Consider the following 26,258-nt stretch of genomic DNA (forward strand, 5'->3'; position numbering starts at 1 on the left):
ACTTTCTAAAATCTGTTACCTCGTTACAAGCACAGAGTCAACAACTTGCTGATCTTTAAGGGTGTTAGCAAACATGCCTTTTTCTTTCCCCCTGTCTGTTTTTAGCCAACTTACCTCAGTGTTTTGGCAAGTGTTTCTTTTCCACTGTTACATGCAACAGTGCTTTGAATACAAGTGCCAAAATATTTGTAATATTTCATCTTAATCCCCATGACTCACTGTTTACAAATGACCAAGCGAATTGACGTCTTTCTCTTTGTAGCTGGTGATTCATTTATCATGTCATATTACTGTTGATTAATAGACATTGACTGCTGCCTATTGATGCTGTTGTTATCTTTGGTGTAACCAAATGAATAGGAGTAGCAACATGCTCTTGAATAAGCACAAGCCATTTTATTGTTATTTACTCAGAAACCAAAAATAATCTGTAGAAAGCCATTAAAGATTTGTGTGTTTATTAAAAGTGTGGTGCGATTCAAGCTCATAAAACCTTGGTTTTAAAACCTGAGCTCCCTGATGGCTGAATGATCTGGTACCCTCCAATTATGATTGCTGATGCTGTAAGAAGTATGAGATCTTGAGGATGGACAGAGAACCCCAGCGAAGCAATGAAACACAGCTGTGCCTGTCATTCACTTTCTGTAGCGATCATCTCCACAGGAGATATCAGAATTCAAAGACTCTTGCAGGACTGACAGAGAGGCATCAACAAGAATCACTTGGTCTGGAACAAAATAGTAACCTTCCCATCAGCCACATTTTAGGAGCTGTGATAATTCATGAAATGTCCTCTGTGTTAATATGATGTTATTTAATTATTTGTGAGTTTATTTAATTTTTTTTTGGAGGGCTGTCAGGGGTTTACAGGGGCTGGTACTTGTGATGAGTCTTCACTATGATACCACTTACACATCCTTGGGTAATAAATGTCAAACTGACATGTCACTGATTTTCTATATGCTGTGGGAAATGACAATGTACAGAGTGTCAGCTCTCATGTCTGATACTATAAAAGCTGTATGCGTTTTATTAAGCATACTCCAGTTAGCATATGTTTTATGACATGACATTTCATGACGGCTGTCATGACACATCACATTCTGCATATGAATCATATGTATTTGTATATAATACATTTGTATATACAGTAAAGTATAACATAAATTACAGAAGTTACTCTGCTGAATGTTTTCCAGGACAGCCACAAGTTTAAAATTGCTTATATCTTGTTCCATATTTTTAAAATTCATGTGCTCATTTTCTCTTTTGTTACCTTTACTGATTTCTATGTCTTGTTGAATTTCTTGTTGAATTATGCCATGTTTGCAATTGTAATAATGTATTATTATTTGTAATCATTAAACAGTAATATTTATTACGGTAATAACAAAAGAAAATAAATCCATCATTTAAATGATATGCCAGAACTGGGTAAATGATATAATTTATAAGTTATAAACTGCAACAAATTTATAAGTTATAAACTAAACTCTGGTCTAAGAACAATAGCGATCTTTAGTACATACGTTCAGATCTGTTTGTAGGTATTGAAATCTTTCATGATGTCATAGTTATTTACCAGATATAAGACCTCAGAAGGGTTTGTCATGACATTTGTTAAAGCATATTTGATAACAAAGTTACTGATTTTTGTCCAGTGCTAAGAATGTTCTCACTTTCACCTATGTGCGAAGCTGTCAGGACATAGCATGATGTCATATCAATGACAATCATTGATTACATAATATAGTTGTGCCAGTTGCTTATTGTGCAATGTTTGTCCAATATTTGCCAAATATACCTTAAAGCAATTATTAAGTATTAGAATTGCATCAAAGTGTCAAAGATCATCACTTTTGGCCATTAATCAATGGCGGTGAATTGCAACAGAACCCTGCAACACACCTGCCAAAAGCTGCAATATCACAGACTAAACATCTATTTTTCCTTAATCCCATTGCTTCTTTGCATAGCTGTGTCTTACTGAATCTGCTGAACAGGTGCTCTTTTACTAAAGGCATCACTACTATATATTTAGCTGCTGAAACTTGAGAATGCTGCTTCCTGATTGGCTGGATGGAGCACATGATAACTGGAGTGCGACTGTGACTGTGAGCTGTCGCCCAGCGTTTCTCAGGAGGGAAGAGTTGGGGAGGCTCTGGCAGCTTGGGAAACATTATTACTTTAAATTTACTGGTAAGCAAAGAAATTCAACAGCAACAGATAATTCAGATTTCCCTCTTCAGCACATACATTGCTTTGCATGGCTCAATCCTGAGGATTTTCTATTCTTTTGCCGTTGGATGGAAGTGAAGCTGAGGGCCGGTTCTTGACACAGTTTCCTATGAAGCACTGTTCAACCTCCTCCTCTGACCGTGCAACGTTCCAAGAGCTCTTAAACCTACCAATATTGTGATTCTGGAACTTTTTTCTCTCTCACTCTCTCTGGAATCTATGCATCTACACTTTGGATCACTATCTGAGGCCCCTCACAACTTTCAACAGGAATTTGCTTAAATCCTCATTTTCTCTTCTCGATTATCTTATCTTTAATCAAATGATGATTTTTAATTTGAAATTCTGTGACTTTGGTGCTAAAAAAGGTTAGTTAGTATGCAGTCCTATATTTAACCTGCAGCCTCAGAAGGCATTGCAGTTCAACTAGCTAAACAAAGCCAGCCAATCAGGTCTTGGCATTAGCTTTCATGACACATAGCTAGAGCGTCTAGGAGCAGCTGTCGTGTAGCTTCAGGAACTTTGGCTCTTTTGGGGGTCTTGGGTATCCAACTGTTTGACCAGCTGAGGCCTTCAAAACCTGTTAAACAAACAACGTTTTTGAGAAGTTCAGTGAAAAGTGAATTTACGTCTCTGTCTGTGTTTAGGTTTGCAGGAATACGTTACGTGGAATATCAGTTTGGGACCCTAGTAGATGGAAAGTGAAAACATTTCTCTTTCTACTGTCACTGGATAAACTCAGAATTGTATTTGGTCAGGTATGTATGAATCTGCATGAGACAAATATTCTAGTCCCTATAACGTTATCTTTGCTCTTGGGGTTGATAGATGGTCTGAGGCCTATTTTTAGTATAGGTTCATGGTGTGCCCTTCAGCTGATAGCAAGGAGAGACTATACATTTTGTCCAGATATTTGAACAATGCTCGAATGATTCTCTTGTGGGGATTTTAGTTTAAGCTTCGGTAATGTTTATTTCTGTAGTTCTTGTTCCTCTTTGCAGATAAAGTAGATTAAAGGGAGAGTAACGGTTGTTTGTTCACTTATCCAGATCCACTAAGAGTGTCTAATGATGGACACCGAAGAATATGAAGAAGAGTATGAGGAAGAAGTGGTGGAAGAGGTAAGATTAAAGTGAACCTCTTTTGATGATGTCTACAGTGCAGGTCTATTGGCACAGCCTATGAATAGAGAACTGAGATACCACTACAGTCAGCAGTTCGGTGTGCATATATCTCAATATTCATGACTAGAGCTGGCTCTCATTTCAAATCACCTCCTCCCAGTACCACCCGTACTGCAGTATCAGACCTAATTCCCCTCAGCCCCCGAAATGAATCCCAGCTATAGTAGTCACCGATTACTGATCCACCTGCAATATCAGAATGGTGCTTACGTGTAACACAAAATATAAGCAACATGATATATGATTCTGTATCTGTTTTGAATTGTTTTTTTTTATTATTGTTACAAGAATCTTATGAAAAATGGCTGAATGGAAGTAACCATTGTTAGATATGATATTCTCACACTTGCTGTGGAACCTTTATACTAACAGTGGGATTACATTCTGTTCAATGTTACAAGATCTCCTGCAAGCCTCATGATTAGATGTGCAATATGCTGAAAATGGAAAAAACACACCATAACTACTTTAAAGCTTTTAGAATGATCTCTAGATGTGTCCATTTGCAAATTTTAGAGTTGTCCAACTGTCACAGGATACCAACCTGTGATTTTTGTTATTTAACTCACAATTAAGCAATTCAATTTAATCACTTAGATCAAAATCACTTCTTGAAGCTTCCAGGGGCTCCTGTTCAATGACATGCATTCTTGTGCTAATTGTAATCTATTTAACTTTTCTCTCTCTTTTCTTTTCATTCATTTTTTTTATTCATATGTCCCAATTTAGCAACTTTTATCACCTTTAATAGTCTAATATCTGTTAGTTATGTAGAATCTTCTGTAATTGTTACTAAAAAAAAAAAAAGCTGCCAACTCTTAGATTAATAGCTGAGTATCTTGTTAATAGCTGAATATCTTATTAATAGCTGATTATCTATACATCTTTATGTCCCATATACCTTTTCACCATTAGTGGAAAATTAGTGTTCAGCTTTGACATGGGTTATTCTTACAGTAGTTACAAATATAGAAGTGTACATCTGCAGATCACAGGAAGCCAAATGAGAAGAGAGGCACTGTAAATCATACTCATCAAGACCTCTAGCCATTCACACTGAAAGAACGCTTTGCTGGGGGATTCAAGGGGGGAAAGACACATACAAGGGGTTAAAATAGAGAATTCTGTAATATAGTAAAGTGAAGGAAGATGAAGTAAAGGGACATAAGTTTATGAAATCATATTTATGTATCCATACAATCTCCTAGGAATGAACTGGGAATAATCTAGACCCTGTATGCTTATTTCAACTCTGATTTAAATCTGAAAATGTGTAACATTTTGTGATTTAGACCATAAAACATAAGTGTTTGAGGTAGCAAATGAGAGTTTTATGAGCAGGACAAAAAAGGCTCAAGAGTTTGGATGATATACAGTACGATATACGATGAGGATAGCAAAAACTATATTACGATGAAGAGTATTTTTCAGGAAGTAATGACCAAATGATATGAGCAATGATTCATTGTTTTCTTTTCAATGTGCCACTGTTTTTGTTACCATGACATTAACTTCTGCTGAAAACAATTATAGATATGAGCTCATCTAGGTGCTTAAGTGTTAAAGCACAGGAGGCTCAGTCAGTCACAGCAGCAAATCTATTACAGACTGCTTTCAGGCAAAATAAACCAATTTTCCTACCAGAAACAACGATGGCACGAATGATTATCATTGTTCATATCTATCAAGAAATGAACGGTCATACAAGTATAGCCGCTTTGACTATTTATAACCTATTTATAAAAAAGCTAAAAGAAATAATTAGCAATTTCACTTTCAAATTTACAGTCACACATGTTTTAGCTTGTGTCTGGTTTCTGTGAACACCATTTTTAAGCCCAGAGTTTGTCCTATATTTGTAGTATTATGAGGAGATTACGACTGGCTACACTTCCTCAACCAGCTCACATCAGTCTCGGGTTGGAGAGGTAAATGTCCTCCTTCCAGGGTCCGCTGCTGAAAGAGATATAAGGATTTTGTCATACTGCCTGATCTCGCATGTCATGAGGGTTATTCCACTGTTCACTTCAAAAATACAAAAAACACAATAATTCATTTAACCCATGAAGAGGCAGTGGATTATTAAACAAACCCCCTTGTTTAACAATTCACAGTATAGTTAGAAGAGTCGGTCTCATATTCCAGCAATGTGTGATTTTTCAGTGTGCTGGTTTTACTTGATCTAGTTGAAACACTGATGAAATAGCCCTCATATTCAGTTCTGCCAGCCTTTTAGAAAAAAAAACAGTAAAGTTAGTTGTATTAAAGAAAATGGCACATGACTTATATAGACTTTTATAGACTTCTTTGCATGCCATTTCTGTTCCCGCATGTCTTTATTTCTCAAGCATTTATGCATGTGAGCTTGAATGCATTTTATTTTACTGCTGGCCAGATTAGGATAACATCTACTTGCCTTTAGCATTTATGATTTTAGCAAATAGCCTCTTAACCATGTGTGTGTGTGTGTGTGTGTGTGTGTGTGTGTGTGTGTGTGTGTGTGTGTGTGTGTGTGTGTGTGTGTGTGTGTGTGTAATCCAGCCAGGATTAAACACACATAAGCCATATGTATCTAGTGTGTATGTTTATATGTTAGATTAGTGTGACTAATTTCTTGACAAAACTTTAGTACTCGTACACTGTACTGATATTAATGAAATGTACTACAGCAGGTAAGTAAACCTAGATGATGCCTTACATTAAAGTGTTTAAGTTGTTTTGGTGCATAAAGATTATTACAATCAGGTAATTCCATAAACACAACATTAGTACTCGTATTAGCGAGAGACACATTTACTTAATGTTAACGCCTCTGGTGTCTTACATAATTTAATTCCCAGAGGACGCTCATACCTGGGCATTAACAATATTCTGACTGTCTCTCTTTTTGCCTCTCTAGCTTGGACCCGAGGGGCTTCCTGTACGTAGGGTCAGGAAGAGAGCCAAGGTGGACACTTCCAAATTCATGACCCCATACCTGGCACACAGTCATAAGATGCTTGATCAGTACAGCCATGTAAGACAATAAAATCAACAAAAAGTGATCTACATTTTATTCAGATAAAATTGTAATTATATATTTATTACTGGCATTGTGCATTGATTGTGCTGTATAAAATGTATATATGTAATATATTTGGTATTATTACTGTTATACATAAGTCTATGGATCTTTGCAGAACAAGTACAGAGAGGAATATGAGAAAAACAAGGGTCAGCCCTATAACATTACAGCTGACACACCTGAGATGATTCGCATCAAGAAGGCTCAAGAGCAGCTCAGTGAGGTGAGGAGTAGACTTTAGTATTACTTTCCGCCTTTAGGTCATCGCTCATCAGTTTACTTCTTTTGGTTTCCAACTTTAGTTTTGTAAATATGAACCATTGTGGCATGTGAAGCATTTCTTATTGTTGAAAGTGATGCAACGTGACTATTATTCTAAAAACTTTTCATTCCAGGTGAAATATCGTATGGAAGGTCTGAAGTCTAAAACTGGCAGCATGTACGATGGTGAGGCTCGTGAAGTCCAACACGTGAAGAATGTCTCTGACCTTGTTAGCAAAGTAAGCGTATCTAACACAATATATCAAAAAAGAGAGGACACCCTCTGTCAGATTACCTAATTTTTATGTGGCTCCTCAGGTCTTGTACAGACAGAAGTGGGATGAGACCAAAGACAGATACTTACTGCCTCCTGATGCACCCGAGTTTGTTTTGGCAGTGAAAAATGCTGCAAATATGAGCAAGGTAGAAATTTGACCAGCCTAGAAAGTCTTGTACATAAATACCTATGACATTGGTCATGTAATTATTATGACTTGCATTCTGTGACTGATTATGCTTTTTAATTAAATGTTTATCAGAAACTCTACACAGAAGATTGGGATGTGGAGAAGACTATGTACTACCCTTACAGTGACAGTCCGGAGCTCCGCCGAGTGGCCAAGGCCCAGGAAGCCCTCAGTGATGTAGGTTTACTTTCACACAATGCTGAACATTACCATCATAAAGAAGGTTTGCATTCGTCACTGTACAACAACATGTACAACTTCTTGAATCTCATGACCATTGTATCAGACAACTGCATGTTCCTAACAAAGTGACCAGTGAGTATATTTTACAACAGTTAAGGTTCATCTGAATCTGATTGCATATACTATATTACTATTTATCACAGCTGACAGGCAAATCTACTTATGCATAGTGGACAAAAAACAAGGAAATATTTGGCCATATTGTGTCCAAAATGTCAATTTATTAAGATTAATGTAACTCTTCTATAAAAAGCATTATTGCACGCACAATCCTACAGCTGTGATTGGCTGTTGCTCTTGGTCTTGGTTATGCAATATTAGAGAATACTTACATCACATTCAGAAATAAAGACATGCATTATTACGCTCCATTTTTTTTGGCACATGAGAACTAAACTGTGATTGGCCAAATATTCCCTTTCTATATGTTAACAACTTTTACTTTCCTTTGTCATAGGTTAAATATAAGAAAGGTCATGATCAGCGCAAAGCAAAGTATACATCCTTGGCTGATCCCCCAGAAGTGGAAATGGCCAAGAAAAACTTTGCCAATCGAAGTAATGTAAGTAGAAATCACAAGTCAGCTCAGTCATGTTAAAAAACATACAGTTCCTTTAAACGCTGCAAAACGAATTTAGGAGCAACTTTTATAGTGTTTTTTTCTCAGGGAGAGTTTAATGATCAGTGTCTATTTTTAGCCAAATCATATCTGTATTGAGTTGTTTCACAAAGCTTCAGAGAGGGAGAGACTAAGCAGAGCTGTGACACAGGAATGAAAGTGTGCCTCACATACACAGGAATAACTGTATGACCATGATATTATATTATATTGAGTATTATATCAGATCCTAAGAGTTCGCCTTTCGAACTTTCGAAAGTAAATAATAAGTATAAGTATAATAATAAAATATATGATGAATAAAGTAAATCATATGGTGTTTCTTATACAAATCAGCATATTCTAAACAAGATAATTAACTAGAAGTAATAAAGGGTAATAAAAGTTCATGTATAAGTTTATATCTTTAAAAAAGTACTTGGGAATTGGCTTGGAGATAATAAATAAGGCTGGTTTAGGTAATGTGTTGAAAAGGTATGAGTTTGCATAGTCTGTGTATTTGAGTCATCCATGGAAATACCTGGCTTTGTTTTTCTGAAATAAAGTCTTCTTTTGGCATCACAACCCTAGATGTAGAGATTGGCTTATTTCTTCTGCGCAGTCTCTTTATTGAATGTGTTACTCTTGTTGATAATTAGCCACAAAAATCTTTTTATTATTTGCAGCTTGAATATCATAAGGACTACAATAAGAATGTCAAAGGTCAGTGGTGTGAAACCCCTTACTTTGACGTTGCAGTTGGCAAGATGGTCATGGATAACTTAAGTGACGTAAGTAATCGTATATTAATCTACCACAATTTTTATCTTCATTCAGAAAGTAAAACCATACAAAGATGTTGTTATGAGGTTTACTTACAGTATACTGCAAAATAATGTCTATCATACCTTTTTTCCTGCTCAGAAAAAATATACTGCTGCTTATGAAGACATGAAAGACCAAATTTATTTCATGCAAACCGAAACACCAACATACAATTCAAACAAAAAGGCTGGTGACTTTGCAAGCGAGGTGAGCTTAAATGTATTCTTCCTCTTGTGCACATATGGAAATAAACTCAGAAAAATAAAAGTGAGATAGTCAAATAACGATGGTTTTAATTTAACTGAGAAAAGTAAATGTGTTATAGTCAGTGATACTAGTACTTTTAAACTAGACATTTGGTTACATTATCAGAAAAATGATCTATTTTCAGATTGTACAGTCACTGATCTTTTAATAATAAGAGAATATAATTACTCCGAATGTGTCATGCAGATATTTAGGTAGTGTGTTTTACACTTAGGCCACCAGTTCCTATCAATTAAATTCTCAATGACCTGTCATGGAAACCATGACAGTAATACAGACCAGGCTGGATTACATGCACATGTTTAAATGCTACTGTCAATAGATATGTGTCAGTGCAAATGCTATTTATTCTGGGTCTGAATTTAACCAGTGACACAAAAGCTATTCATAAGTTGGTACACTGTAGTTGTGATATTGACTGAGACATAATGCAGATACGGATAATGAAGCTGAAAATAGAAATGCAGCCATATAAACTACCACAATATTTCACAACTGATTGGTTGAGTTCTGAACATTTTCCTTCTTAGGTCAAATACAAGAAAGCCTATGAAAAGACGAAATCAGAATCTGATTACAACGTTCTCCCAGCTACAGAAAACCCCCTCCTCAGACAACTGAGATATGCTGGCACCATCTTGAGTGATGTATGGATTACGTGTTGGATTTGTTTACTTTAAAAAAAAAAAAGATGCGATCACATTAGAGAATGAATATTCTTTTTTTTCAATTTGTATCTATTCTGTCATTTTGTTATTATTAAAGTTTAACCCCATTTTGTCAGACTAAGCTTATATACACAGTAGAATTTTGCCACCAGGTGGAGCTAATGTTGCATTGACTTTCTTTTTGTCGCTGATCTTTAATAAAATATCAAGGATTGCTGGATTGTGTTTTATCCATTCTAAAGATACATAAAGGCAGCGAGTGCAACGGCTAGAAAACTTTGCTCTGATTTTAATAATGTATAAAAATTTTGATGTAAGTTTGTTCTCAGATATTACCACGGTATGTATTTCCCCATCTCTCCCTTATTTAGAAAGTTTACAAAGCAAACTATGAAAAAACAAGAGGATCCAGCATTAATTACTGTGATACCCCAAAGTTCAAGATGGACAATGTGCTCAAAAAATTTAATGATGTGAGTCTTTCTTACTTTATTCATTAATGCTTAATGATAGAATAAATCATGATTCATGACTTTGAAAAATCATGTTTTTGTTTCATTCCTTAGATACACTATAAAGGGAAGTATGAAAATGATATAAAGGGCCACTATATCGGGAGTTATGAAGATATAAATATGATTCGCTGCCAGAAGGTGGAAGAGTTAAAGAGTGATGTAAGTAATTTGTATTTGTGTTACTGCTCTACAGTTCACATGTAAGATGTGCAATTACATTTGTGTACAATGTTGTTCTTTTGTTTGCTTCTAGAAAATGTATAAGTCTGATTATGAGGATATGAAGGCAAGATGCTACTTTCCACAAACAATCACACCTGAATATGATGCTATCAAAAAAGTGGGACAGTGCAAAGATGTGAGTTTTCCAACTATGAGACATGTTAACATGCTAAAAAGAAAATTTTCCTGAACTCGTACAACCCTTTTTTACACTGTATAATAATTCTATAATTATATTTATGTCTTTCATTTCTTTTTCATAGAAAGTATATCGGCAACACCCAGACAAAGTAAAGTTTACACAAGTAACAGACTCGCCTGTCCAAGTACAAGCAACCATCAACGCCAAACAACTGAGTGATGTACGTCTCTCTATCTCTTGGAATTCTTAGCTTTGTTTTAACCAGATACCTAACTCAGGATCTCTCCTTCATTTGTTTCTGAATATGTCAATTTTATTGTATAAACAATAATTTCTCATTAAAAACACATTAGAAAAAAGTCCATTAAAAGTAAAACAAAACGCACAAACTAAGTGGCACCAGTGGTGTTCCATGTGAGCTAAATGCCATCCACAAATACTCATTTATCTTCAGAGCCCAGCTGCTCTTCTGTAGATAAAGTGCAGGTCCTGAGATATTTTCAGGCTTTGCATACCAAAATCTCAAAATAACTTTCCTGACCACAGAGGTCAAGGGCTTTCATTATTAGACATTTTATGAATCCTCCACTGAACTTTCTATGAATTCTCTGTTTTTCACTGATTGTGATCATTTTCCAAATAATAAATTAAACAGCGTTTCATGCTTTCGTAGGAAACAATCCGTGATGGGGTGATGCGATTCAAATCAACATGAATTTATTAAGCCTTGTGGTTGATTATTTCCAAATAACAGCATGTCTCCACTCTTTTTATTTAAGAATGCCACTTGTGTTTTTGTTAATAATTAGACAAAAAAAACACAGTTTTTATGTTACAGAGAAACCACAAAGCTATCAGTCTTGAATTGTTTTATGTGCCAGAAATCATAAATTTCCCTTGGCTTTAACCTCTGACTCTTGCAAAGTGCTGAAATTGAATTTGACTTCATCTAAAATGTCAAATAATCATCTCAACACACTGAATTTCACCATATCAAAATGTACAATTTTATCATGTCCCAAGTTATAATAGACACAGTAACGCACTGTATTAGAAAGAACACGGTAATACAAATCTGTTATTTGATTTAGAGCTAGAACTGTTGTGAGAGCTGTGCTGTTATTAAAGAAAAATAATCAACACCTTGTGACTAGTCAGAATTGAAAAGTAAGCGTGGCACCGACATGTATCATCAGTAGGTTCAGCTCATTTTGACCACAGTTCATTTTGCTTTTCAGCTGAACTACAAGGCTCAGTATGAAAAAGAGAAGTTTAAGTGCTACCTACCGCCTGATTACCCCTTCTTCATTCAGTCTAGAGTGAATGCATATAACCTCAGTGATGTAAGTATTATCCATTTTAACACCACATTAGTATTAATATTATTCTTTCAATAGGATAAGAAAGTTAATGTGTGATCTTTACATGTGATTTTAGACTTGCTACAAGTTTGAATGGGAAAAGGCAAAAGCAAAAAAATTTGAGGTGAAGGGTGATGCCATCCCCATCCTCGCAGCCCGTGCACACACCAACATTATCAGTGATGTAAGTAAACAAAGCTGTGTTGTTCATAGACACAAACTCCCCATTTAGTTGAACATTAAAATGCATTAGTGTTTTGATTGCTATTGACTGCACTATGTTACCTCTTTGTGCAGGCAAAATACAAGAAGGATTACGAAAAAACCAAAGGACACATGGTTGGTGCCCTTAGCATTAAAGACGATCCAAAGATCATGCACTCGGTTCATGTTGCTAAGATCCAAAGTGAGGTAATTATTCCATATTTACATAACAACTAGAAGGGCACTCATCATTATAGTTTTTACTATAGTTTTGATCGGATTATTCACACATAAAAATGTCTCTTCAACAGCGTGAATATAAAAAGGATTATGAGAAGTTGAAGACAAAGTATCATACACCACTGGACATGATGCTTGTTACACTAGCAAAGAAGTCTCAGGCTATCGCCAGCATGAGTGGCTACAGAAGTATCAGCAATCGCTACTTTCTGCCATATGACAGCGTAGCACTGGACCTGGCAAAGAAATCCAATCTCCTCCAGAGTGATGTAAGCATTCACACTATAGACTGACACAATTATGTTACAATGAGAGATACACGTATTTGAAGTCTAATGGTGGCCAAATGCAACGCTTCAGAAAAATTAACCCTGCATTACTGTTTAGTTTGTGTTCAGCAAACCTTTTATTAATTCTTTTTTTTTCTTTTCTTTTCTTTTTTTATGATTCTGCTGATTTATTTCCTCACACATTACAGAATGAATACAAGTCAGAATACAACAACTACACTAAAGGAAGTCCTTGGATACCTTATGGATCACTGGATGTCGAGAAGACAAAGAAAGCAGGAGAGATTCTGAGTGAGGTATTTGATAAACTGTCAATTCTGTCAAGATGCAATTTCCCTAAATGTAAAATAGCTGGAAAGGATTTAATCACCTGCAGAAAGATATATTCATTAGCTGCACTTGAAAGGTGTTTTCAGACTGAAGTGTGTATTGGGGCTGGAATCTCAAAGAAAACATGACATACAAGTGGGAGGTTTTGGGACAAAAAATGCTGACATTTCTACATCTAAGTTGTTTTTTTTGCGGTAGGGGTCATATTTAATAATAAAATGCAATCTGTTTTATACATACCCAAAATTCAGTTTAATTCTAATTAAAATTCAAATGTAGGTATGAATATTTAGAGGACTGAACAAATAGAAATCCCTACAGGTACATTGTGTTGTTTTGACAATATGTCTTTAAAAACAATATTGTTAGATTAAGTACTTTACAACATACTGGACAAGACATGACTTTTTAATTTGAAAAAATATTGTTTACTGTTACTACTTAATCTACCACACTGCCTGCATTAGTCACTTGTTATTTTATTATTGCCTGAATCCAGAAAAAGTACAGGCAGCGGCCAGATACTGTGCCTTTCACTGCGATTGATGACCACCCCATCATGCTACAATCCAGGCTCAATCAGCTGCTCAGGAGTGATGTATGTACATGGTCTTAGAATATGATTCAGAGCATTCATTATGTCTTGAATATCTTCTAGTACTGCTCTGTGCACTGCATCTGACTTGTATTTCACTTTGTAGCTTCATTACAAGAAAGGACTTCAGGAAATCCATCAAAAATACTCACTGCCACCTGATGTTCCACAGTTCCTCCAGGCCAAGTGTAACGCCTACAATATCAGCAACGTATGTAAATATTTCTTATGAGGTATCCTTGGTGGCTTATGACTGTTGCTAATACTGTTTTATTTATTTTGTTTCTTGATTTTCAGAAAAACTACAAGCTTGCCTACGAGGATCTTATTTCAAAGGGTTATGACTTGAAGGCCGATGCTATCCCTGTTCGTGCGGCTAAAGCGGCAAGGCATGCAGTCAGTGATGTATGTACTCTTCTTCCTTATTATCACATAGCATTGAACATGCAGAGTATGGAAGCTGGAAGCAGTTAGTAAAATTCTGATTTGTTATGCTTTTAGGTCCAGTACAAGAAAGATTACATCAAGGCCAGAGGTCACCACGTCGGCATCCGTAATCTTCAGGATGACCCACTGCTGGTTCACTACATGCAAGTTGCTAAAATGCAGAGTGAAAGGAACTACAAAAAGGACTATCACAAGGCTAAACTGAAGTACCACACTCCTGTGGATATGTGGAGTGTTGCCCAGGCTAAACATTCATCTAAAGTTCAGACATATGCAGGCTACAAACAGCCCATTCATCACTACACCCTTCTGCCTGACGCCATGAATCTGGAGCTGGCTCGCAACAGGAACATCCTCTCCAGTGATGTAAGACAATTCTCCTTACATGAACTGAATAAAAATATTTTATTGTTGAATTAAATTAAGCCAAATGTGTCAAAAAAGTAATTAAGGTTACAGGGCATATATGCTCACAGTACCTCACATTTTTTGTCCAATTACTCTTTATTAGAACAACTATAAAGCAGACTATGAAGCCTCTGTAAAAGGTATTGGCTGGATCCCAATTGGCTCACTGGATGTAGAGAAAGCTAAAACTGCAGGCAAGGCTCTCAATGAAAAGAAGTACAGGCAGCATCCAGACACCATCAAGTTTACCAGCGTCACTGACAGTCCTGTTATGGAGCAAGCGAAGCTCAATGCACAGCAGCTAAGTGATGTGTGTAGCAATGAATATGCCACTATAACTATACATTGTTGAGGTATATTTGAAACACTTGAATTAATATTGTGTGGATTTTTGTTTTGCAGAAGCTGTACAAAGCCAGTGGTGAGAAGTTCTTGCACACATACCATCTCCCTTCTGACTCACCTGAGTTCCTGCAAGCGAAATACAATGCTGTCAATATCAGCAATGTAAGAAGACAAACCAATCTGTGCAAAAAAAATAAAAAATAAAAAAAATAATAATAATAATTAAATATGTTAAATATTATATAGATACAGTAATTAACTGATTTTTTTTTGCAGACATACTACACATATGCACACAAGCAAGATATTCTGAAAGGACACCACATAAAGCAAGATGCTATTCCAATTGTTGCTGCCAAGTCCTCTAGAGATATCGCCAGTGATGTTAGTAACTGCACTTTTTATTTAATAAGTATGTTACATATATGATATAGAATTGTAACGTTAACATTTATATGTTGTTCTTTTTACAGTACAAGTACAAGCTTGCATACCAGAAGGCCAGAGGTCACCACGTCGGCATCCGTAATCTTCAGGATGACCCACTGCTGGTTCACTACATGCAAGTGGCTAAAATGCAGAGTGAGAGAAACTACAAAAAGGACTATCACAAGGCTAAACTGAAGTACCACACTCCTGTGGATATGTGGAGTGTTGCCCAGGCTAAAATTGCATCTAAAGCTCAGACATACACAGGCTACAAACAGCCCATTCATCACTACACCCTTCTGCCTGACGCCATGCATCTTGGTCTTGCTCGCAACATGATGGAAATTCAGAGTGATGTAAGTCATAACAGCATCACTGCTCCTAATTGGCTAACATAAATAAAATCTAACAGGTTGTTAATTCTGTCTTTATCTAATCTTGACAGAATCTCTACAAGTCAGAGTACAACAATGTCTACAAGGGAGCAGGATGGGTTCCGATCGGTTCTATTGACGTGGAGAAGGCTAAAACAGCCAAAGCTGCTCTGGATGAAAAAAAATACAGAGTTCACCCAAGCACTCTGAAGTTCACCAGCCTGACAGACCAAATGAACCTTGTTTTAGCCATGAATAACACCAAGCAGATGCATCCTGTATGTACTGCACTACTTATGCATTACTATAAAATAATTATGACATAAAAGACAGTTTCCTCATCACTTGTATTATTTCTGTGTTCTGATCTTCTAGTTGGCTTATAAGGCTTCAGGAGAGCAGTACATGCACACCTACAACCTTCCAGCAGACAGCCCACAGTTCATTCAGGCCAAGTTTAATGCCCAGACTGTTAGCGAGGTAAAACTTGTGTTTAACTGACATTTTGTTTGCACTGTGGATGTATAATATACTTGCTGTAGAAACCTAGTTATTTAAAGCAAGACTAAATTTGGAAAATAAAATGTTGTATATGTGATACTACTTGTGCACATTGACATAAAACTCTTCCTTTTCACAGTCACAATACAAAGCTCAGTGGCTTATAGACATCGCCAAAGGTTATGACATGAAGTCTGATGCTATTCCTATAGTTGCTGCTAAAAAAGGAAGGCATATTGCTAGCAACGTGAGTAAATACAAATGTCCTTTTCTTAAGATTAGATCAAAGAGTTTGTCCATCACATTTTATTTATTTATGAACTAATTGTGTTCACAGTTCCAGTACAAGAAAGACTATGAAAAATCACGAGGTCATCACGTTGGCTTCCGTAGTCTTCAGGATGACCCACTGCTGGTGCACTACATGCACGTGGCTAAAATTCAGAGTGACAGGAACTACAAAAAGGACTATCACAAATCTAAGCTGAAGTACCATTCCCCTGTGGAAATGTTGAGTGTTGTACAGGCTAAAAATGCATCTAAAGTTCAGACATATGCAGGCTACAAACAGCCCATTCATCACTACACACTTCTGCCTGACGCCATGCAACTGGAGCTTGCTCGCTCTATGAATGTAACTTCCAGTGATGTGAGTCAAATATATTTCCTTTACAAAGCCTGTGTAATGCTGGAATTTAAAAAAAATGCATAAACTAGTAGTGAAACAAGAACAATAATGGCAAAACATCATATAAACCAAGTAAACAAGTACTTTATTGTCATGGATAAATCTTTGTTTTTAGTTCACAATTCTCATCATTCCCTCATCATTTACAGGTTGAGTACAAGAGTGATTACAATAGCTCTATGAAAGGGCTGGGATGGGTTCCTATTGGCTCCTTAGCAGTTGAGACTGCAAAGGTTGGTGGACAAATACAGAGTGACAATAGATACCGTACTCATCCATCCAAATACGCCTTCCACCGGCCCATGGATTCTATGGACCTGGCTTTAGCTACTGCCAACAACCAGATTATGAACAAGGCAAGATGGCATTTTGTAACTTAACTGTCAAATTGTAAGATTTGTGTCTTTATTCATAGTACTATTTACTATTTAATTGTAACCATTTCTGTCCATCTGTTTTAAAACAGCAAGCATATACTGCTGCATGGGAGAAAGATAAACTCAAAATCCATGTCATGCCTGACAGCCCTGAATTTATCCTTGCCAAGGCCAATGCCATTAATACCAGCCAGGTAAGGTTAAAAGAAATGTGTTATTTCCATACCCAAGTTTGGCTACTGTGTTATTATTGTGTTAATTGTGCTAATCCTTTTCTCTGTACTTTTTTTTTAGAAACTCTACAAACTTGGCCTTGAGGAAATGAATAAGAAGGGTTATAACCTCAAGGCAGATGCTATTTCAATTGTGGCTGCCAAATCTGGCAGGGACATTGCAAGCAATGTATGTTTATCCTCTTTTTTATTGGTTTAAGCTTTTTATTTGTTTGTGTACATGTCCTTGTTTCTAACAGAGCTATTATACCTTTACAGTACAAGTACAAACTAGCATTTGAGAAGGCCAGAGGCCACCATGTCGGCTTCCGTAGTCTTCAAGATGACCCACTGTTGGTGCACTACATGCATGTGGCTAAAATACAGAGTGACAGGAACTACAAGAAGGACTATCACAAGGCTAAGCTGAAGTACCATTCCCCTGTGGAAATGTTGAGTGTTGTGCAAGCCAAACAGGCTTCTAAAGCTCAAACATTCATAGGCTACAAGCAGCTTTTCCATCGCTACACATTGCTTCCTGATGCCATGCACCTGGCGTTAGCTCGCTCCATGAACTCCAGTTCCAGTGATGTAAGTCAAATAATTAATCCGTCAGCCCAAGTATGGATTTTTTAGCTTAACAATAGTACTTTGTGTCACAAAACTATGTTTCTGCTGATATTTCCAGGTTGAGTACAAGAGTGATTATAACGCATATATGAAAGGTCTTGGATGGGTGCCTATTGGCTCGTTGGGAGTAGAAACCGCAAAAATCGGTGGACAGATACTCAGTGACAAGAAGTACAAAGTTCACCCATCTAAACACAGCTTCCAGAAAAACATGGACTCCATGGACCTGGCATTAGCTACTGCAAACAAACAAATCTTGAATAAGGTGCCTTATCTCCTGAACAAAATATCTTTACATTTATTTATTTAATGTAGTGGTTTCTCAGGATGGTATTAAAGCTATATTGTATCTTTTAATTGCAGCAAGCATATACAGCTGCTTGGGACCAGGACAAGGTTAAGATCCATATCATGCCTGACAGCCCAGAGATTCTTCTAGCAAAGGCCAATGCAATAAATATGAGTCAGGTACCCATAAATTGTATGTTACAGAACTGTTTTCTATGTGTCTGTCCTGTAATATATTGTTTGTTTGCATTGTGTCTTGTCTTTTGTCTTGCAATGTTTGCACAATGTTGCACATTTGCACTTCATGCAAATAGGTTTTCACATTTTAGCCCTTCTGTGTTGTCTTATGTAGCTCTATCTTCTTATGTAGCACTAGGATCCTGGAGGAATATCATTTTATTTCACTATGTACTGCATCAGCTATATATGGTTGAAATGACAATAAAAGCTTCTTGACTCTCTTGGTTCTCAATCTCAGCCATAGACACTTAATTTGTTGGCCATTCAAATTTTCATGTCCATGGTATTTTATTTCAGAAAGCCTACAAAGCTGGAATGGAAGCTTCAAAGAAGAAGGGTTATGACCTACGAGCAGATGCTGTATCTGTGGTCGCAGCCAAAGCTTCAACACGCATTGCCAGTGATGTGAGTACCAACTTAAAAGACTAAATCACTATTTGATTATTTTTTCTGAGCTTTTTTGTCTGCCTTTGCATGATCTAATTTGATATTTTACTTTTAATAGTACAAGTATAAACTGGAATATCAGAAGGCCAGAGGTCACCATGTTGGCTTCCGTAGTATTAAGGATGACCCTCTGTTGGTGCACTACATGGAAGTTGCTAAAATACAGAGTGACAGAAACTACAAGAAAGACTATCATAAGTCTAAACTGAAGTTCCACTCACCTGTAGACATGTGGAGTGTTGTGCAGGCTAAGCAGGCATCTGCTGTGCAAACCAACGCTGGATACAAACAGCACTTTCCTCGCTACACAGTCATGCCCGATGCCATGAACCTGGAGTTGGCTCGCAACATGCAGATGATTGCTAGTGATGTGAGTGTAGATGTTAGTCAGCTGATTTCATGAAGAAAAAATGCAGTCCTTGAAATTAAATTTACATTCCATAAGATTTTATACACTACAATATATACAACTGAGATTAATCTATGAGAGATTTAACATACCAGTAATAATAGTATCATGCCAATTATTCACAGTCCTTGTTAGCATTATATTGTGTATTACAGGAAATAAATGTTGGTTAAAAACGTCACATTAAACTTTAATTTATACAAATTGTTTTTATAACCAGGAAATGCCTTTAATGCTTTGTTTTTTACAGAATGTATATAAGAGTGAATACAACAACTACATGAAAGGAATGGGATGGGTTCCCATCGGCTCTCTGGAGGTGGAGAAAGCCAAAACTGCTAGTCGGATAGGTAGCGAGAAACTCTATCGTACACACCCCAGCAAATACAAGTTTAGCAAAGATATGTCTTCCATGGACCTGACTCTTGCTGCAGCCAACAATAAGATCATGAATAAGGTGATTAAGGTCACTTTACATGTTACTGTTTTTATTTAATTAATGATTTGCTTATTGGACTATATCATCAAATAAGTTATACTGCATGTGCTCAAAAGTTTGAATGTCTTGGGAGAATTTGCAAGATGTGTACCATTTTTACAGGAAACATGAATGAGAAGACTATTTTATTAAGTTAATATGTAAGGCATAACAGAATGGCAAAATCCTCAAACACATCATAAAACATAACAAAAAAAAAAAAGAAAAGAATGAAATAATCCCTGTTCAAAAGTTTGCATACATTTAGTTCTTAATATCATGCACTGCCCCCTTTAGCATCATGCTACATTCATCTTGCCATCAATTTTTACTAACTTTCCGGTGCCACTGGAGCTCACCCAAACTCAATGACTATTTATGCACACTATTTACAATTACAATTATTCACAGGTGTGGAATCTTCCCTTTAATAACAATTTAAACCTGTGAGGATTTGTAAACTTTTGATCAGGGTTAGGTTTTAAAAAGAAGTCAAACAACTATCTGATAATTAAAGACTTCATGTGACCACTATCTTTAAATAAGAAAAAAAAATTGCATTACCAGTTATATTTTACATGCTATTTCTTTCAGGGTATGCAAACTTTTGTGTGTGTGTGTGTGTGTGTGTGTGTGTGTGTGTGTGTGTGTGTGTGTGTGTGTGTGTGTGTGTGTGTGCGTGTCTGTGTGTACATAAAAAACAAAACTTAATCTTGATATATAAAACAAAAATATGATCAATGCCTACAATGTGTCTTTTACAGAAAAGCTATATTGATGCCTGGGAGAAGGACAAAACATCAATTCATATTATGCCAGATGCAATGGATGTCTCTCTTGCACGTCAGAATAAAGCCAACTACAGTGAGGTTAGTAACCTTTAAAGCATAGCTTTCACATACTGTATTTGTGATGCAAACTTATCACTAACATCTTATCTTTCATTTTTTAGAAACTGTACAAGCTTGCCAATGAGCTGGCAAAGAAGAAGGGCTATGACATGCGCTATGATGCTATTTCAATTCAAGCCGCCAAGGCATCCACAACTATTGCTAGTGATGTATGTTTTACTTTAATTAGGGCAATATAAACATTATCCATGAATGACTGGATTGAATACAGTGTGGCCAAAAATGAACACTTTTTATTTTTTAACAGTACAAGTACAAAACTGGTTATCGTAAGCAAGTTGGCCACCACATTGGAGCCCTGAGCATCCGGGATGACCCACTACTCATGCTGGCTCTGAACTCAGCTAAGATTGCTAGTGATGCCCTGTACAAGAAGGACTTCAACAAGTCTAAGACCAAATTCCACCTTCCAGTGGACATGCTGTCATTTGAACTGGCCAAGAAGAATCAGATCCAGGTCAATGATGCCAACTACAGAACTTACCTGCACAACTGGACCTGCCTACCAGACTCTAGTGATGTTGTACAGGCCAGACATGCCTATGACCTCCAGAGTGATGTAAGTTTTTCCTCTGATTTGGTAAGGTGATTATTCTAAAATGGTACATTGCAAAATAGATTTCCTATTGCATTTATTGCTTTCATTTCACAGGCTGTGTACAAGGCAGACCTGAAATGGTTACAAGGCCTGGGATGGATCCCCATTGGTTCACTTGATGTAGAGAAAGTGAAGAAAGCTGGAGAGGCTTTAAGTGAAAAAAAATATCGTCAACACCCAAGCAACTTCAGGCACACAAGCACCACTGAAGACATGCCACTGGTTTTGGCAAAAGCTAATAATAATGTCATGAACAAGGTAACATTTGTTATAATTGCTTATTTAATTACTTATTGTGGAGAAAAAAATTAAGTGTTATAACATCTATTCTTTTCCTACAGAAATCTTACGTCCAAGCCTGGGAGAATGATAAGACCAAGATTCACATCATGCCAGATGCGATGGATGTGATCCTTGCAAAACAGAACAAAGTTAATTACAGTGTGGTCAGTATCTGTATTGTATGTTTGAAGCTGTTGTTCTTAGTATAATCTTTATTGAAAAGAAAATATAATTTACAGTTGCTATTTTTTATCAATTGATTACACCCAACACTTAACTCCCAAGACATTAATTTGTTTGAGATAAATATAACAGCAAACACTTTCTCTGTGTAAATAAATGTAGTAATTGGATTGTGTTTTTCTTTTCAGAAACAATACAAACTTGCCAATGAACTGGCCAAGAAAGAAGGTTATGATTTGCGCAATGATGCTGTTTCTATTATCGCTGCTAAAGCCTCCCGGGATATTGCTAGTGACGTATGTTTTATAAGCTGCAAAGACATTGCTCTTTTTTAAAGTTTTTTATTATAGTGAACTGGTTTGCATTGTTTATAGTACAAACACTTTTTATTTTTTAACAGTACAAGTACAAAACTGGTTATCGTAAGCAAGTTGGCCACCACATTGGAGCTCGCTGTGTCCAGGATGACCCACTGCTCATGCTGGCTCTGAACTCAGCTAAGATTGCTAGTGATGCCCTGTACAAGAAGGACTTCAATAAGTCTAAGACCAAATTCCACCTTCCAGTGGACATGCTGTCATTTGAACTGGCCAAGAAATGCCAGACCCAGGTCAATGATGCCAACTACAGAACTTACCTGCACAACTGGACCTGCCTACCAGACTCTAGTGATGTTGTACAGGCCAGACATGCCTATGACCTCCAGAGTGATGTAATTGATTTTATATGCTAAAGTAGCTTTACTGATTTCTTTACTCATCTGATATTATTAAGATAGTTCATTTTCTATTACCTTCAATCTACAGGTTGTGTACAAGGCTGATCTGAAATGGTTACAAGGCCTGGGATGGGTTCCCATTGGTTCACTTGATGTTGAGAAAGTGAAGAAAGCTGGAGAGGCTTTGAGTGAAAGAAAATATCGTCAACACCCAAGCAACTTCAGGCACACAAGCACCACTGAAGACATGCCACTGGTCTTAGCAAAAGCCAATAATAATGTCATGAGCAAGGTAGAGGTTATACTGACATACAGCATGCAAAGTCACATTATTTTGTAAATATAATTTTTTGTGTTTAACTGTTTACCATTTTATGAATTCTGTTAGCGGTCATATATCGAAGCTTGGGAGAAAGATAAGACCAATATCCACATCATGCCAGATGCAATAGAAGTGCTCCATGCCAAACAAAACAAGGTCAACTACAGTGAGGTTAGTATTGTAAAAAAAAATATAAAATAGTAACTGCTAAGAACTTTCCAGCATTTTTAAATGATTATGTTTCTCACAATTTACCTTTCAGAAACTGTACAAACTTGCAAATGAAGAAGCTAAGAAGAAGGGCTATGATTTGAGAGGCGATGCCATTTCTATTAAAGCAGCAAAGGCCTCCAGAGATATCATCAGTGATGTAAGAGTTTCCTTATAAAAGAATGAAAGGCATACATGTGTGTGCATTTGTATCCCTATAAAATGTATTCTTTTGGTGAAACGAAAATATTTTGTAAAATCACAGTTTGACTGTTTCATTTTGCTATTATTCAATATTTTGTATGACAGTACAAGTACAAAACTGGTTATCGTAAGCAAGTTGGCCACCACATTGGAGCCCTGAGCGTACGGGATGACCCACTGCTCATGCTGGCTCTGAACTCAGCTAAGATTGCTAGTGATGCCCTGTACAAGAAGGACTTCAACAAGTCTAAGACTAAATTCCACCTTCCAGTGGACATGCTGTCATTTGAACTGGCCAAGAAATGCCAGACCCAGGTCAATGATGCCAACTACAGAACTTACCTGCACAACTGGACCTGCCTACCAGACTCTAGTGATGTTGTACAGGCCAGACATGCCTATGACCTCCAGAGTGATGTAAGTTTTTCATCTTAATTGATCTGTTCATGTGTTTCTTTTGTGTTCATGTGTTTGTTGCTTGAACTTAATTAAAAATCTTATGATGTTTATTATTTTCACACCACAGGCTGTATACAAGGCTGATCTAAAATGGCTACAAGGCATTGGCTGGATCCCCATTGGTTCAATTGATGTTGAGAAAGTGAAGAAAGCTGGAGAGGCTTTAAGTGAAAGAAAATATCGTCAACACCCAAGCAACTTCAGGCACACAAGCACCACTGAAGACATGCCACTGGTCTTGGCAAAAGCCAATAATAATGTCATGAACAAGGTAGAGTTTCAAGAAGTAGTCCTGCAGACTTTGTTCATCTTTTATTTGCATAACCTGTTTTAATTTAGATTCTGATGTATATAATTGTTTGTTTTTTTCACAACATAGAAAAATTACATTGCAGCTTGGGAGAGTGATAAGACCAAGGTTCACATAATGCCAGATACAATGGAGGTGCTCCTTGCAAAACAGAATAAACTTAACTACAGCTTGGTAAGATTCAGTAAAGCACGTTACTATTTCCATAGTTTTCCTCTTGCTACCTTTTAATTTCTATTAATTTATCTAGAAACAATACAAACTTGCTAATGAAGAGGCTAAGAAAAAGGGCTATGACATGCGCGGTGATGCGATTTCGATTAAAGCTGCAAAGGCATCCAGAGATATCATCAGTGACGTGAGTTATCTGTTATATAAACTCTTTATTGCAAATTATACATTGATATAAATAATGTAATTGATACAAAAAGTAATGTCTCAATTATCTTTCCTTTGAAGTACAAGTACAAAACTGGATATCGTAAGCAAGTTGGCCACCACATTGGAGCCCTGAGTGTCCAGGATGACCCACTGCTCATGCTGGCTCTGAACTCAGCTAAGATTGCTAGTGATGCCCTGTACAAGAAGGACTTCAACAAGTCTAAGACCAAATTCCACCTTCCAGTGGACATGCTGTCATTTGAACTGGCCAAGAAATGCCAGACCCAGGTCAATGATGCCAACTACAGAACTTACCTGCACAACTGGACCTGCCTACCAGACTCTAGTGATGTTGTACAGGCCAGACATGCCTATGACCTCCAGAGTGATGTAAGTATATTATTTTGGATGTCAGTCTCAATAGTTTAAAACTTGAGCAGGACCATCATTATAGCATTATTGACCTATTTGATGTCATCATTTCTGTGTTGCTATAATGTCACTATTTTTTAATCCCTGATGTTTAGGCTGTGTATAAGGCTGACCTAAAATGGCTACAAGGCATTGGCTGGATCCCTATTGGTTCAATTGATGTTGAGAAAGTAAAGAAAGCTGGAGAGGCTTTAAGTGAAAGAAAGTATCGTCAACACCCAAGCAACTTCAAGTTCACAAGCACAACTGAAGACATACCACTGGTCTTGGCCAAGGCTAATGCTTCTGTTATCAATAAGGTGCAGTATTAATTTAACTAAAAACTGATATTTTTAACAGATATATTTAAACCATACATCTAAATCATTCTCGAACTTGACAAGTCTCAACAATGATATTTTAATTGTCTACTATAGAAGCTATACACTGAGGCCTGGGATAAGGATAAGACCAGCATTCATGTTATGCCTGATGCCATGGACATTCTCCTGGCAAAACAAAACAATATCAATTACAGTGAGGTAAGATTTTTTCCTGGTAATATCCTCGATATCGAAGTCAAGTGTCTTGTACTTACCATTCCCTGCTTACTTGCATTATTTGAAGCTTTAAAGCAGTTAATATTACAATTATAATTTAACATTTTTTCACTAACAGAAAAGGTACAAACAAGCCAATGAAGAATCCAAGAAGGAGGGTTATGACCTGCGTAGTGATGCTGTTGCTATCAAAGCTGCCAAAGCATCAAGAGACATAATCAGTGATGTATGCCTATTTTGCTTATAGTGTTTATGTGCACAATTATAAATGTTTGATATTGTGTAAAATTACTAAATTAAATGTTCTACTGTCTTCCTGACTTTGTTTATGGTAGTACAAGTACAAAACTGGATATCGCAAACAAGTTGGACATCATATTGGAGCTCTCAGTGTCCGGGATGACCCACTGATCATGCTGGCCATAAACTCTGCTAAGATTGCTAGCGATGCCCTGTACAAGAAAGACTTTAACAAATCCAAGACTAAGTACAATCTTCCAGTAGACATGTTGTCTCTTGAGCTGGCCAAGAAATGCCAGACACAGGTCAATGATTTCAACTACAGAACTTACTTGCACAACTGGACCTGCCTGCCAGACTCCAATGATGTTGTCCAGGCCAGAAAGGTCTATGATCTGCGCAGTGATGTGAGTATGCTATGAAACAAATAAAATTTCTGAATGTCTGAAGGTTTATGGTTTAAGGTTTTTTGCTTCATTTAG

At 36.8% G+C, this 26,258-nt stretch overlaps 1 protein-coding gene across 36 annotated transcripts in view; it reads left to right on the forward strand.

Annotated features, from left to right (window-relative positions):
- Positions 1-2,090: 2,090 nt before the first annotated feature.
- neb (nebulin) overlaps positions 2,091-26,258 on the forward strand; it is a 54,220-nt gene continuing 30,052 nt past the window's right edge. For 27 of the 36 annotated variants that reach the window (XM_047815301.1, XM_047815303.1, XM_047815304.1 and 24 more), the window contains exons 1-62: positions 2,155-2,199; positions 2,886-2,996; positions 3,288-3,359; positions 5,285-5,350; positions 6,322-6,438; positions 6,602-6,709; positions 6,882-6,986; positions 7,066-7,170; positions 7,287-7,391; positions 7,915-8,019; positions 8,742-8,846; positions 8,980-9,087; positions 9,678-9,794; positions 10,187-10,288; positions 10,382-10,489; positions 10,584-10,688; positions 10,816-10,914; positions 11,933-12,037; positions 12,132-12,239; positions 12,353-12,466; positions 12,571-12,768; positions 12,978-13,085; positions 13,619-13,717; positions 13,821-13,925; positions 14,012-14,119; positions 14,216-14,527; positions 14,673-14,879; positions 14,972-15,076; positions 15,191-15,298; positions 15,388-15,699; positions 15,789-15,995; positions 16,093-16,197; positions 16,358-16,465; positions 16,556-16,867; positions 17,056-17,262; positions 17,373-17,477; positions 17,578-17,685; positions 17,775-18,086; positions 18,184-18,390; positions 18,489-18,593; positions 18,951-19,058; positions 19,159-19,470; positions 19,760-19,966; positions 20,752-20,856; positions 20,940-21,047; positions 21,146-21,457; positions 21,551-21,754; positions 21,838-21,942; positions 22,150-22,257; positions 22,362-22,673; positions 22,768-22,971; positions 23,068-23,172; positions 23,264-23,371; positions 23,521-23,832; positions 23,942-24,145; positions 24,254-24,358; positions 24,435-24,542; positions 24,644-24,955; positions 25,093-25,296; positions 25,414-25,518; positions 25,655-25,762; positions 25,872-26,183. In XM_047815301.1, the coding sequence (XP_047671257.1) occupies positions 3,306-3,359; positions 5,285-5,350; positions 6,322-6,438; positions 6,602-6,709; positions 6,882-6,986; positions 7,066-7,170; positions 7,287-7,391; positions 7,915-8,019; positions 8,742-8,846; positions 8,980-9,087; positions 9,678-9,794; positions 10,187-10,288; positions 10,382-10,489; positions 10,584-10,688; positions 10,816-10,914; positions 11,933-12,037; positions 12,132-12,239; positions 12,353-12,466; positions 12,571-12,768; positions 12,978-13,085; positions 13,619-13,717; positions 13,821-13,925; positions 14,012-14,119; positions 14,216-14,527; positions 14,673-14,879; positions 14,972-15,076; positions 15,191-15,298; positions 15,388-15,699; positions 15,789-15,995; positions 16,093-16,197; positions 16,358-16,465; positions 16,556-16,867; positions 17,056-17,262; positions 17,373-17,477; positions 17,578-17,685; positions 17,775-18,086; positions 18,184-18,390; positions 18,489-18,593; positions 18,951-19,058; positions 19,159-19,470; positions 19,760-19,966; positions 20,752-20,856; positions 20,940-21,047; positions 21,146-21,457; positions 21,551-21,754; positions 21,838-21,942; positions 22,150-22,257; positions 22,362-22,673; positions 22,768-22,971; positions 23,068-23,172; positions 23,264-23,371; positions 23,521-23,832; positions 23,942-24,145; positions 24,254-24,358; positions 24,435-24,542; positions 24,644-24,955; positions 25,093-25,296; positions 25,414-25,518; positions 25,655-25,762; positions 25,872-26,183 (9,342 nt within the window). In that variant the 5' untranslated portion in view covers positions 2,155-2,199; positions 2,886-2,996; positions 3,288-3,305. Of the gene's footprint in view, positions 2,200-2,885; positions 2,997-3,287; positions 3,360-5,284; positions 5,351-6,321; positions 6,439-6,601; positions 6,710-6,881; positions 6,987-7,065; positions 7,171-7,286; positions 7,392-7,914; positions 8,020-8,741; positions 8,847-8,979; positions 9,088-9,677; positions 9,795-10,186; positions 10,289-10,381; positions 10,490-10,583; positions 10,689-10,815; positions 10,915-11,932; positions 12,038-12,131; positions 12,240-12,352; positions 12,467-12,570; positions 12,769-12,977; positions 13,086-13,618; positions 13,718-13,820; positions 13,926-14,011; positions 14,120-14,215; positions 14,528-14,672; positions 14,880-14,971; positions 15,077-15,190; positions 15,299-15,387; positions 15,700-15,788; positions 15,996-16,092; positions 16,198-16,357; positions 16,466-16,555; positions 16,868-17,055; positions 17,263-17,372; positions 17,478-17,577; positions 17,686-17,774; positions 18,087-18,183; positions 18,391-18,488; positions 18,594-18,950; positions 19,059-19,158; positions 19,471-19,759; positions 19,967-20,751; positions 20,857-20,939; positions 21,048-21,145; positions 21,458-21,550; positions 21,755-21,837; positions 21,943-22,149; positions 22,258-22,361; positions 22,674-22,767; positions 22,972-23,067; positions 23,173-23,263; positions 23,372-23,520; positions 23,833-23,941; positions 24,146-24,253; positions 24,359-24,434; positions 24,543-24,643; positions 24,956-25,092; positions 25,297-25,413; positions 25,519-25,654; positions 25,763-25,871; positions 26,184-26,258 lie in introns of all 36 variants that reach the window. The other 9 variants (XM_047815308.1, XM_047815329.1, XM_047815330.1 and 6 more) reach the window with 6 other exon arrangements.

The sequence above is a fragment of the Tachysurus fulvidraco genome, chromosome 6 (genome assembly GCF_022655615.1).
Source record: "Tachysurus fulvidraco isolate hzauxx_2018 chromosome 6, HZAU_PFXX_2.0, whole genome shotgun sequence".
Taxonomy (NCBI): domain Eukaryota; kingdom Metazoa; phylum Chordata; class Actinopteri; order Siluriformes; family Bagridae; genus Tachysurus; species Tachysurus fulvidraco.